Genomic DNA, 13,349 nt, shown 5'->3' with positions numbered 1-13,349 from the left:
AGACAGAGAAGGAAACAGAATCCCAAGCAGGCTCCAGGCTCTGAGCCATCAGCAGAGCCTCATGCGGGGCTCAAACTTATGAATTGGGAGATCCTGACCTGCGCAGAAGTCTGACACTCTGTGCCCTCTAGGCACCCCTGTTTTGGTTGGATTTTAAAAGAGTTGACAGAAACTGCCTGGTGGAGGGAACCATGTGCAGAGGATTAGGAATGAGTCCACTGTGTTTGAGGGAAGGAAGGCGGATCAGCTTGGCGGGAGGACAGTAACAGGGGAGGCTGGAGTGTTGCGGGTCAGGGAGGAGTTGATGAGAGGGCTCCGAGTACTAGGGGTTCAACCTATAATGCAGGCAACAGGAAACCACTGTAAATTCTAGCCAACCGAGCGGGAGATTCTTTCAATAGTTGTGGGTAGGAGGGATTAGAATAGGGAGGAATGGGAGACAGAAGACCAGCTAGGAGGCTGTTTAACCAGCCCTCTGGGGGAGGTGATGAGGACGGCCATTGTGATGGCTGTGGGAATAAGAAGGCAAAGATCCAAAAGATATCGTGGAGGAAGAATCCACAGACCATGGTAATGACTTGGATTCAATGGGCCAAAGAAAAGAAGAAGTAAACAAACTCTACATTCTGATTCACAAAACCAGCCAGTCAAGCAGCAAGCCTTAGTAATTTTTTATTTTAAATGAATCAACTTGAAATGACTGTTGCTGAAAAACATTTTTATTATCTGGCCATTAGGGTAAGACAAAGATATGTGCTGTGTAAGAAACCTGAATTCCTGCTTAATACTTATTAATAGGCACTGTCATTCTTGATTTCTTAAAAACTCATTTCCATAAAAAATGTCTAAGGAAATTGATTTAGACTTGTCATATAAATTTTTATCTGGAGGAGGCACCATCAATACTGAATAATAAAAATAACTTAGAAATATACCAAGTATATATGTCTATTACGTACATATCTATAAAGGCCTCTCTAACAAAGTTTAGTGTGAAAATAAAAATTTTGGGGGGGGCGCCTGGGTGGCTCAGTCAGTTCAGCATCTGACTTCGGCTCAGGTCATGATCTCATGGTTCGTGAGTTTGAGCCCCGCGCCGGGCTCTGTGCTGACAGCTCAAAGCCTGGAGCCTGCTTGGGATTCTGTGTCTCCTTCTCTCTCTGCCTCTCCCCTGCTCACACTCTTTCTCTCAAAAATAAACATTAAAAAATCAATAAAAAATTTTTTTTGAGATTGCATATTGAAGACCTAGGTTGTTTTTATCAAAATGAGGGTTAAGATACTGTAGAACAGGGGCGCCTGGGTGGCTCAGTCGGTTAAGCCTCCGGCTTCGGCTCAGGTCAGATCTCACGTTCGTGGGTTTGAGCCCCGCGTCGGGCTCTGTGCTGACAGCTAGCTCAGAGCCTGGAGCCTGCTTCCAGTTCTGTGTCTCCTTCTCTCTCTGCCCCTCCCCCCCTCATGCTCTGTCTCTCTCTGTATTAAACATAAATAAAACATTAAAAAAAAAAAAGATACCTTAAAATACTCCCCCCAAAAAAAAAGATACTGTAGAACATAAAAGGACAGGTCCTGACAGTAATTTGAAGAGTCAAAGCCTTACTCAAGTGAGTGATATTAACCTTAGCATGGCTTTTCTCTTTTTCGTAAGTTTGCTAAAGAATTCTTTTAGTAAAATCGTGATAAGATAAAAATTCCTAAAAGCAGGAAATGGTCTTTGTACACATATACACACATGTGAAAATATACTTTTTGTGAAAATCATGACAATTTCTTAGTCACAATTTTTTTATTGCTTTAGTTAAAAAATGCATTACTTATATATTACCTACTATATCATATCAAAATATATAAAGAATCAGCCTTTCCCACCCCAACCCATGTCTTCTAGTCCCTCCACTTATCACTGTGACCACTCACTAATCATTGTCACCAGCATCTTAGAAATCCCTCCAGAGATATGCAGTGTATCTGCACACAGGAAGATGATCTTGGATAGTGAGATGAATATGGGAAAGTAACTTATTTTTCACTCTATAGTCAGATTTTTCTTTTACTGGATGTCATGGAAGGAAGATAATCAGGGAATGAATAAAGAGAATGGGAATTAAAGCTGTGAAGCTAGAGATGACGAATGAGGAACTGGATTGTGTGCTGCCAGACTCTCACCTATGGAGTGAGACCGGGAAGGGCAGGGGTGGGAGGTGGAAGCCAACCAAAGGCAGTATCTAGGATGAGAGTGACAACAGGGAGCAGGAGGGAGGGCACCCCATGGCAAAGGTGAGGATATGTCAAGAAAGAAGGTCCTGGTAAGAAATGAGCAGGTCACGAAGAAAGGATGGAACCCAGCACAGCACTCCCAGCTCGCACGCAAACACGGAACAAAACTACACCGCCAGGGAGGGCCAGCCGTCTCCTCCGCGAATCCTACCTCATAGCTGCGCCTGTCCTGGGAGGTCAGTTCAAAGCAGGATTCCTTCTTGGAATCTTTTCGCAGGTGCGGGGCCATCCGGACACTGTAGTCCTTAATGAGAAAGGTCCCTTTGGGCTGCTTGCCTGCAAGACAGAAGACCCCCTGTGTCCCTAGAGAAGATGCGACCAAGGGAAGGCGTCCTCTCTGGTACGTAAGCTAAAAGCATGGCAATAGCTGTTCTGTCCCCGAGGAGCCACAATAGTCAAGGAAAGGTCATCAAGGAAGCTCAGGAAGGGGCTACTGCGACAGCGAGGCAGAGATCACTGCCAAGCTGGGGAAATGCAACGTGAAAGGTTATTTTGCCAAAAGAGGACAACGGAGACGGAGAATTTATTAGAATGTTAAGAGATCTATAACAACAGAAAGAAGGAATTATTACAGCAGGGAGAGTGTGGCTGTGAACGTGAGGCTCTTGAAGGCTGTTACAGAACCGCAGCGTTATTATTATCCAGGGCAGCAGAGCTCACATCTGAGGGGAAGGGACGGCAGCTCGGGGGGCATTATGAGTTCCTGGATCCCCTCCTCTGCCCTATGTAGCATTTGGGCCAGACCGCCCTCCGCCTCCTGCTGGTCTGGTGGAAACTCATGTGAGGGGGAGAATAATTAAAGCTCAGTATTTTGTCCCCCTTCCCAGAGGTCAAATTGGGAAGTGGCATTGGGTGACCAGGAAGGAAAGGACCCTAGGTGAAGGAAAGGAGAGACCTCTCTGGCTGTCACTCTCTTTTTAAAAAATAAAATACTAGGAAGAGAAAAAGACGCAGTGGTTCCCAGTGATTTTGTGTCCTCCTTGTGCAGTTCAGGCAGAACATACAGAGGATTGGGACCACAGCGTCTGGGCGATGATTTGTGTCCTGTTATCAGGTGGAATGAATTGCTGAATACGTGCTTTTTGAGGCTGATGGTGATAAAGTGGCAGTGGGATGACAATATTAGGAAAAGGAAAGAAAAAGACTCTCTCCTTACCTGGTTGAGCTAAAGGAAATACACAAACACTGTATACGTCCCAAGAAAATGTCTTGGGCACAATAAGAAGTAACTGGCGAGAAGGGAGCCATGCAACAGTGCTTTTTGACACCGGAATCTTTTTGGTTGAAGTATCTCTCCTTGTTCTAACTGGCCACTAAAATGTTTTGTTGTTGCTTTGGTCACCAGGTTTTATTTCCCCCTGACGGCAAAATGGTCCATAAAAGTCTCCAAGTCTCTCCCTCTCCCGCTCTCTCACCTTGAGTATAGAGGATTCTGAATGAACGAACCTGACACCTGGTTTTATATCCAGATATGCCCACCACTTATTGAAACGCCAGGGGCACGAGGAACAGTTTCACAGTGACATACATATTATATTAGTTTGAAGGATTAAAATAAGAAAATAGCCCCAGGCGGGCTTGTATGCCTGGAATTCAGGGAACAGGTTGCGTTGCGGGTTCAGCCGGTGGGCGGGGCGTTGGAAGGACGCCGGGGGTGTGTGACTCAGGTTTTGAGCTGTGCTGCCGAGATCCCCAGGTAAGGCTTCACACTTCACCCCTACATGGGAAAGTCTCTGAAGAATATAAAAGGGTGAGCCCAAGAGGAAGTTGGCGATCACCTGCGGCAGGCAGAAAGGCAGGGTGAGCCATTGGCCTTGACGCCCAAGCACAAATCAATGTCAGGTCACCTGGCAAAGGTGCGGTTCTTTCCGCCACCTTGAGGCCAAAGGCATGGGGAGTCCAAAGGCAATTGGATAGATATCTGATTATTCCTTAGACTGGATATTTAGGCGTTGGGAGATGCCTCATCCCAGGAGAGAAGGAAGAGAAGAGAAACAGGGAATGGCTGGAAGGAAAAGGAGGTGGCGGAGCCCAAGAAAGCCCCCACAGGAACTGATGCTTTGCCTTCCTGTATGTCTCTCTTGTTTCGTAGAAGTACTCCCGGGGAAGCGTGGGTTTCCAGGAGAGAATCCCCTCTTCGAAAGTTTGTGTTCACTGACAGTGATCAGTTTTAGCTTGTATTTAGCTGTAGCTGCCTCCAGTTTGCGCTTAGATCTTCTGTTCCTTCTCGCGAACTTAGCGACAGTGCCGAGCATGGACGGGAGGTCTTCTAGCGAGAGCATATGAGGGGTGTGTTTGATTGACTCAGTGGTGGCTCATTAAGAAGCTGCCTCTGGCCCGAGTCAACACTTCACTGCCCCCGCCATCTGGCTGGAGGGTGTCTCCTGGGCACAGCCACCATTTGGGTCTCAACACTCCATGGCTCTAGGGATGTCCACTGGACTACTTCCCAGCATTCCGTAGGATGAAGTTGAGACCATATTCTTAGAGAGTTTGGACCCAAGGGTTCTGTGTCTGGGCTGTTGGCAGCCTGTTTAAACCTTTCTCAGAAATTTTCCCTCCAGTATTTTAACTATATTATTAATGTATGTAAACAGTTTGAGTTTTTTTTTTTTTAAAAAAAAGAATACCAAAGTGTCCAACCTTGATAATATTGGGTTATTAGTCATAATAAAAGACAACCTTTTGATATGCTGACCATACTCTCCTAGTCTGTGAAGGGGAAATAATTTCTAAATTGGCGTCTGTGTTTTTGATGACGGGCAAGGTATGACTTACCCAAGCCTCGTCCTTTCCCAGGCGTGTCCCTTTATGGGTGTTAGTTAAGGACTGCTATCTTCAGGTCTTAGTGCTTGAGAATTTACGAAGTGCTTGCACCCAGGAGTGAACTGCTGCTGTGTGGATGAAGAACACTTACTTTTCTCATTAGCATAGTAGTAGAAGAGGCCTCTGCTGACAACACACCACCGCTTCTGCCATTCTGATCCAAAGAAGCTATGATCTAATGGAACAGCAGTAAGGGACATAAATTCAGGTAACTACAACCACTGAAGAGTCCGTAAAGTCCAACAACACACAGTCCAGTGTGTTACTGTTTTATTTCCTAGGTTAATGGACTGTAAAACCCTCCCTTTCACTCCCGAAGGTTATCCCATATTGACTCAGAGACCAGAGGGCTCGCTCCGTTAAAGGTCCAAATTCTACACGGGTGTGCCTTTCCTGACCTCTCACAGCTGTCTCGTGATTTTTCTTCCTGATATCTTTCAGGTTCTAATCTCATCCAGTACTTTTCAAATTCTCTATGATAGCTTTATGTGGTACCTTTCAGCAAACCAAACTGATGCTCAGGCCATGGGAACAGGAAAGGCTTTCTCTCCAATTTGCCTTTTGAGTGTTAAACTTGGGACCCCGGGCTTAGGATAGGGGTATCTATTCTCATCCAGTGAGTGGTAGGTCAAGAGTTGGGCTCTTTTGAAACTTGAAACTGGGCTGCTTCACATAGGGTATAAAATGACACTCTTGGCAACAGAGTTTTGCTCTGTGGGAGCACACTGAGATGAGAACAAGAATATCATCGTTAATTCATTCAACAAGGAGTTATAAAGCACCTGTTGTGTACCAGGTGAGCAAAGCAGAACCAGTTCCTATCCTGACGAAGCTCACAATCTGCTGAGGATTTTGGAGGCATCGGACTACACAAAAACCCCAGACTTCTCTCTTGCTTTCCCTTTGGCCTTCTAGCTCCTGAGCACAGAACTGGGCATAGAGAAATTATCCCTCTTTTCCCTCATTTCCCTTCCCTTCCTGGAATGTTCTGAGACCTGTGGGTCTAATCAGTACCTTTGCTTTTCTTCTCCAAGTATCCTTGCTTGATGATGCTATCCAGCTCTTGAGCTCCTCTTGTGACGTCTTCCACTCCTAAAAGGAACAACAGCAAAATGCTTTGTTGAAACCTGGCAGAGTTTTCATTTATTTAGGCAACTTTAGATAATCTACATTAATGAAGGGGGTCCAGAAGGGCAATTGCTTCAGCACAGCACTAAATAAGACAATTTTTATATGATTGGGAAAACCAGTAAATTTTCATTCTTCCTCATTATATCTAATGCTAAAATCACTTATAATGATCTAAACACACATTAGTTTGTGCAAGGGAAGGTACCCTAAATATGTACTGATTGGCAAGAAAAGGACTCCAGAGAATTAGGAATCTGCAGCGGAGATAAGCTCCAAATTGGATAACCACATTGAGATCATCAAAAGTCAAATGAATCGCTACAGCAGAGAGACGCTTTAATGAGTGACAGAGTTCACCATAAATGCAGCCACCTCCGTGAGAGCCATAAACACACACTCACTCTTAAAACAACAACAACAACAACAACGAAACAGAAAGCCACCTAGTGAACATAAATTTTATTAAGCTCACACAAAGAAGGTCTGCGCAAGCTGAACTGGCAATAACCACCAAATCCTGGATTTGTTCAAGTATGGGAAAGAGCTTAAGAATAGTAGGAGCCTTTACCAAGAGAAGATTCTGGAATGGACATCAGCCTTTAATTGTATGCTGCTAACATCCTTGACTTTCAATTAGCCTTGTTAGGTACAAATTTATTGAGAAGTCAAGATCCTCATTCATCTTTCACCACTAGGGTTTATACTTATTTTACAGAAGGGAAGAGTAAAGGACCAAAAAAAAAAAGGAATTTACTCCTTAAAAAATCAAATGAAACAAGAACACAAAAAATGCTTAAAAATATAAGTCCATATTTCTTTTCTTTTAAGTTTATTTATTTTTTTGGTAATCTCTACACCCAACATGGGGCTCAAACTCATGATCCCGAGATTAAGAGTTGTGTGCTCTTCTGACTGAGCCAGCCAAGTGCCCCCAAGTCCATATTTCCTTTTTTTAAAAAATTTTAAATGTTTATTTATTTCTGAGACAGAGACAGAGCATGAGAGGGGGAGGGGCAGAGAGAGACAGGGAGACAGAATCTGAAGCAGGCTCCAGGCTCTGAGCTGTTGGCATAGAGCCTGATGCGGTGCTCGAACCCATGAACTGTGAGATCATGACCTGAGCCGAGGTCGGACGCTCAATCAACTGAGCCACCCAGGCGCCCCCATATTTCTTAATTAGGAGAAATAAAGAGAGTGGGCTGGTAGGATCCTAATGTTTATTCTTTTTAGTCTCCAAAATCAAAGTTCCTTTGGTTTCCCTTAAAAGATTTAGAAAGCAAAACAAAATACAAACCAACTGAAGGGACAACCACTTAGGAATCAACTTGGTCACTTATACAATCTCTTAAGACTTTTGGGTGAAATAAATTTTTTTTCAATTACACAACTGTTTTTTTTTTTTTTGAAATTTACAATAACATTTATCCACAGTGGTGGGTATGAACTGACAATTTACTTCTTGTTTAAAATATTTCTTGTTTAAAAATAACTTAAAAATGTTTTTATGTTAGAGAGAGAGAGAGCAAGAGAGCACAAGTGTGTGTGTGAGTGGGGGAGGGGCAGAGGGACAGTAAGAATCTCAAGCAGGCTCCACACTCAACATGGAGCCTGACATGGGGCTCAATCTCATGTCCCTGGGATTATGACCTGAGCCTAAATCAAGAGTTGGACATTCAAGTGACTGAGCCACCCAGGTGCTCCTAAAAATAACATTTTAAGACAATTTAAAATGCAACTAAGATTATCTTTTGGTTCTAAGCTGTTTTGAACCTACTTTTAAATATAGAGATCTGAAGAATTTTTCTTTTTTAGTGTGTCTAAGTGCCTGATTCTTTCTATTTGTCCTTATTGTCAACTTCCTTGCTCATGGACTATTTTCATTTGTGTGCTCTACGGTTAGTGAACTCTGGCTGCTATAAATCCTCCCAATGGGTCTCAGGTGCACCCGTGAGATGAACGGCAGCAGAGGGAAGTTCATTTATCTAGGACCCTTTCGTTTCTCCCACCCTTCTGAACATTCTAGTCCCTCTCTGGAAATGCTCTCCAAGAAAATAGAAACTGATCCTATGGAGGGGAGAGTGGCCGGGCTGAGAACCCGATATGGTTGAGGAGGCCGTTGGCAGGAGAGCCCATCCTCCCAGCAGCACTACCAAAAGTTGCTCCTAGAGGCCTAAAAATGAAATGAAAGACACAGGAGATGAGAAACACAGGATCCCCTAAGTTTGGAGTTTCTATTTCTTCTTGCAGTTTTTTTTTCTTTTCTTTTTCTTGTTTTAAGGTCTTGTTAAACTTAGAGACACAGCTTCTAGTTAGAGATGCGGAGAGTCTGAATCATAAAAGACATGTTAAACGTTCTATTAGAATTCAAACCTCCTTTTTTAATGCAAATCTAAATGCCATTTTATGGAACATCTATAATTATGAAAATGGGAAGACATTGCCTCGTGTGCGGGGAGAGTCTGTGAGTATGAATATTACATTAATGTGCCCACACCAGCTCACTGATCCTGCTGGCAGGAGCATAAAAAATGCTTGAGTGAAACTTTTATTTAGATGTTAAGACTCCAGGCCCCAGCGGGGTGACAGAGACAGTCCCTGCAAGTTGCCATCAGAAAGAGAGCTTGAATTGAATTACCCAGGGGGGAAGGAAGTAGTGATGAGCACTGCTTCGCTTATTTAATTTCATTTACTTTCAGTACATTATCAGCATGAGGCTTTTCTCTCCCCACCAACCGAAACCCAAGAATGCCACCACCAAGAAAACAAAGACATAATGCTGCAGAGACGTTTGAACCCTGAGTCACTAATTCTAGGAAACGAGGGTCAGTTACCATCACCACCTTCTCTCCAAAAGAGTCACACTCAGTTTGCTGAAATTGGGCAAGAAGTGAGTTGCTGACTTTTCTCTCTCGGTCATTCACCAACAGATTCAGATAAGCTAGAAATACGGTATTTTATGTGTTGGGTTTTTGCAAGATGTGTTATATTGCTGTCTTATTAGAGGGAATCTGTACTGATGAACTCTCTGGCCTGGTTTCCCCGATGGGCAGTGGAAAAAATGGGATGACATGGAGGTGAAGTTTGAAATGGCTATGGAAAACAATTAGGAAATCAAATCAGTCTCTATTCTAGTGGTGGTCTTCTGTGTACAAGGCACTGTGTGGGGAGTCTAATAACAGAATTGTTCTCAGTGTAAGTTGACACTGAGCTCAATTTCATTAGTCCCATGATCTATCAGATGAATCCAGGCAACCAGGATGGGAAGCCATTGTGGCATTCAAGCTGCCCCCTAGTTCGGTGTCAGCTCAGTGTCCTACTGATCAAGAACCAGTGATCTTGAGGATGCACCACATTGGCCATGGTCCCAGGGTGACGAAGCTGAAGGAGCCTTATATGCCTGAATCCATATCGAGTGGCAAATGAACAGGTCTGCAGAGCTACTTAATGCCTAATAGAAAGTATGTAAATGCTTTGCAAGATGATAATAGAAACAGGAAGAAGCCACAAATAATTACACGAGTTGCTATTTTAAGGCAAAAACATCTATATGTAAGTATTCAATTTTTAAAAACAATCGAGGCTTCTTGTCCATTACTTGAAAAAAAGATATCACCATCTTAATGAAAAAATAGAAATGATTTAAATTTATTGGGAAGAAATAGCCTTCTTGGATAAACCTAAGGGTGTATCACAGTGCATCAGCACAAAACAGAATTACATTCGTGTCTTCATCTCTCTCTACCACTGCACTTAACTAAATCTCCCAGAATAGCCCATATAAAGAAAAGATTCACTTAGCTGAAGGATGTGGGGCCATAAAGATAAGATCAGCAGAAAAGGTGTTACCTAGAAGTGATGGCCACCCAACTTTCGTGGCAGTTGAAGATAAAAGAAATTCTCAGACATCTTTCTCTCCTCATCCAGATTCCTTTAAACCCTTGTATCCCACCCATACTCAACTCTGCAATAAAACACGAGGAAGTAGGATTCTGTCTCTCAGGGCTAAACATGACTCCTCAGTCAGCTGTGGACAGCAACAACAATGGGGACCCTTTGAGTGTGATACATTTCCATAAAGCAGTCAATAAAAAAGACACGGGAGCTTATGTGAGTCACGGCCTATTTAATCAGCTGTGTTCTAGCCCACTGAGAAAAGAGAATTGGAGAAATCACTTGGCAACACCACAGCACAAGGCTAACAGTACAAGAGGCTGAGCAATCTCACTGCAAAAAGGCCACAGCCCCTCCCTGCAGAACCAGCCAGGTGCCCGTGAACTTCCCTCAGAGGCAGCTGGCTTGGTTTCTTGCTAAGCCAACCTGAAATGAAAATCAATGATTAAAAATTTTTTTTATGTTTGTTTATTTTTGAGTGAGAGACAGAGTGTGAGCAGGCGAGGAGCAGAGAGAGAGAGAAGGAGACACAGAATTGGAAGCAGGCTCCAGGCTCTGAGCTGTCAGCACAGAGCCCGATGCGGGGCTCCAATTCATAAACCACGAGATCATGACCTGAGTTGAAATTGGATGCTCAAACAACTGAGCTATCCAGGTGCCCCAAATCAATGAGTTTTAAAAAACATCATTTGTTCAACTGCCACCCCTCCTTTAAACTGTGGACTTCTCCCATCCTCCCTTTTCCTTTTAGTTCAAGTTCTTTCCACTTGTTTGGAAAAAGGGACCAAACTCTGGCTTAGACACTGATAGCTACCAGGGGTGAATTTCAGGCCGGTGAAATTTACCAGGTTCCTCCATTAAAGTACCTGTGATAAAGGCCCCAGGGTATTGGGTGGCTGAGGTTGGAGAAAATCTAATATTTGGAGGCTGGGGATGGTGATGTTCCATCTGCAATAGATTGCTGGTGTATGTGCTTTGGCAGACAAGTGACAAACACACACTTCACAATGCCTCAAATGTACAAAGTGGAAGAGCGTATTGCAGGGAGGGTGGGTGACGGTAGTATTCTCTTGTCTGGTGGTCACTTGTCCTAAATCTCCTTTGTGTTTGGTTGCTGTGGCCTTTGTAAAATAAGTTCATTACAGTTTTTCTTCAGTTTCTTGCATTTCTGGGTTACTTTTTGCTTTTTTTTCTCAGTTTTCAGAAGCCAATGACAGTCAGCTTGAGGTGTCCGGCATGCAGTGTTCAAATTCTGAGCATGATACTAACAGGGAAGTTGGGTTTCAAAGACTCTTTCTCTCTTAGTGTTTTGGGACAGCTTCACAGAATTCTCTAACTTCTGTGGTTCTATTCGCTACCCGCCTGAGTTGGCACCTATTCCTCACACTTCCCTGTCATTTTGCTTCACTTATTAAAGGGTTCACACCAAAACAAGGTGAAAAATTCTAAATCATGAATAATAATCGACTTAGTATCGGAAAATTTCAGAGATGCAGTGACTGCTCAGAGGGCTTTAAGTTCATGGAGGAATAACCCAGATGCAGAGGAAAGGAAGAGGAGGGAACACGAAGTAACTTGGTCAAGCTCTTCAACAAGCTGTGGCTGAAGAAGCTAGAAAACAAAACTAGGGCAACTGGAAACAGACTGAAGGATGTTGGAGCACAGAAGGGATCGCAATCTGCAGTTAGCAAGCCAGCACAGGAGACAACGTTCAGGAGATCTTGATGGACTCTTGTCAGCCCTCCAACTTTTTAAGGTCTTAAAAAAAAAATCCAGGTGACAGACCAGACTGTAAAAATCTGTGAAAGAAATCTTGTTATACTGAAGATAAAGAAAATTCATGAGAGATTCTAGGCCAATAAGTAATACCAAGAAAAGAAAGCAGATAATTGATGACAGAATAGTTAACAAAATAATTAAAACTAGGGGCGCTGGGATGGTAGTCAGTTAAGCATCTGACTCTTGATCTTGGCTCAGGTCATGGTCTCACAGTTTGTGAGTTCGAGCCCCCATGTTGGGCTCTGTGCTGATAGTGCAGAGCCTGCTTGGGATTCTGTCTCTTTCTCTCTGATTTTCCTCCGCTTGTGCTTACTCTCTCTCAAAATAAATAAAAACTTAAAAAAATAATGAAAACGAGTATGTTTTAATAAAATGAAAAAACCTAATAAACCTTTAATCTGCATTTTATAAAGCATGTTTATATCTCATCTGAGCATCACAGTAGCCTATGAGGTATGTATTATTATCAGCTCCACTTTATAGACCAGGAAACTGAGTGTTAGGGAAATTACTGAACTTGCTGAAAGCTGCTCAGCTGGAACAGCCCGGACCCTTTCCACCACCCTGAGCTTGAGTTGAGGAGACGCACTCAGAGTGGTTGAGGAAGGACAGGATCTCCCAGCCTCACTCTCCCACAAGAGACCCCATTTATGTATGGAAAAAAGAAGCAGTCACAGTGTGTGGTTTTAGAATAATACTTGAATCGCTTCTCGGCCTTTTGGCTAAGATCAAGTGTAGAATAATACTTGATGTCAAAAAAATTATTATTATATTTTTATAAATATTTAAAAAATATAATTTACTGTCAAGGTAGCTAACATACAGTGTATACAGTGTGCTCTTAGCTTCGGGAGTAGATTCCCATGATTCATCACTTACAGACGACACCCAGTGCTCATCCCAACAAGTGCCCTTCTCAATGCCCATCACCCATTTTCCCCTCTTTCCCGCACCCTTCCCCCCACCAAGCCTCAGTTTGTTCTCTGTATTTAAGAGTCTCTTATGGCTTGCCTCCCTCTCTGTTTGAAACTATTTTTCCCCCTCCCCCCATGGTCTTCTGTTAGGTTTCTCAAATTCCACATATGAGTGAAAACATACGATATCTATCTTTCTCTGAATGACTTATTTCATTTAGCATAAACACCCTCCAGTTCCATCTATGTGGTTGCAAATGGCAAGATTTCATTCTTTCTCATTGCCAAGTAGTATTCCATTGTATATATAAACCACATTTTCTTTTTTTTTCCCATAATATTTTATTGTCAAATTGTTTTCCATACAACACCCAGTGCTCTTCCCCTCAAGTGCCCTCCACCATCACCACCACCTGTCTTCCCCCCCCCTCCCCCCCAACCCTCAGTTCATTCTCAGCTTTCAATAGTCTCTCAAGTTCTGCATCCCTCTCTCTCCCCAACTCTCTCTCCCTCCTCCGTTCCCCCTGGTTC

The 13,349-nt window shown here is 43.3% G+C and overlaps 1 protein-coding gene and 1 pseudogene across 1 annotated transcript in view; one reads left to right on the top strand and one right to left on the bottom strand.

Moving 5' to 3' along the window:
* Nucleotides 1-13,349, bottom strand: part of SKAP1 (src kinase associated phosphoprotein 1) — a 275,716-nt gene that overhangs the window by 42,165 nt on the left and 220,202 nt on the right. The window contains exons 5-7 of the mRNA XM_029929018.1: nucleotides 6,118-6,195; nucleotides 5,195-5,278; nucleotides 2,429-2,553 (exon numbers count right to left, since the gene is read on the bottom strand). Coding sequence (XP_029784878.1) covers nucleotides 2,429-2,553; nucleotides 5,195-5,278; nucleotides 6,118-6,195 — 287 coding nt within the window. The remainder of the gene's footprint in view (nucleotides 1-2,428; nucleotides 2,554-5,194; nucleotides 5,279-6,117; nucleotides 6,196-13,349) is intronic.
* On the top strand, nucleotides 12,607-12,781 carry LOC115283149 (annotated as a pseudogene).

This window comes from Suricata suricatta, chromosome 17, assembly GCF_006229205.1.
Source record: "Suricata suricatta isolate VVHF042 chromosome 17, meerkat_22Aug2017_6uvM2_HiC, whole genome shotgun sequence".
Lineage (NCBI taxonomy): Eukaryota > Metazoa > Chordata > Mammalia > Carnivora > Herpestidae > Suricata > Suricata suricatta.
The sequence above is the reverse complement of the archived record's forward strand: the minus strand, read 5'-3'. Positions and strand labels throughout refer to the sequence as shown.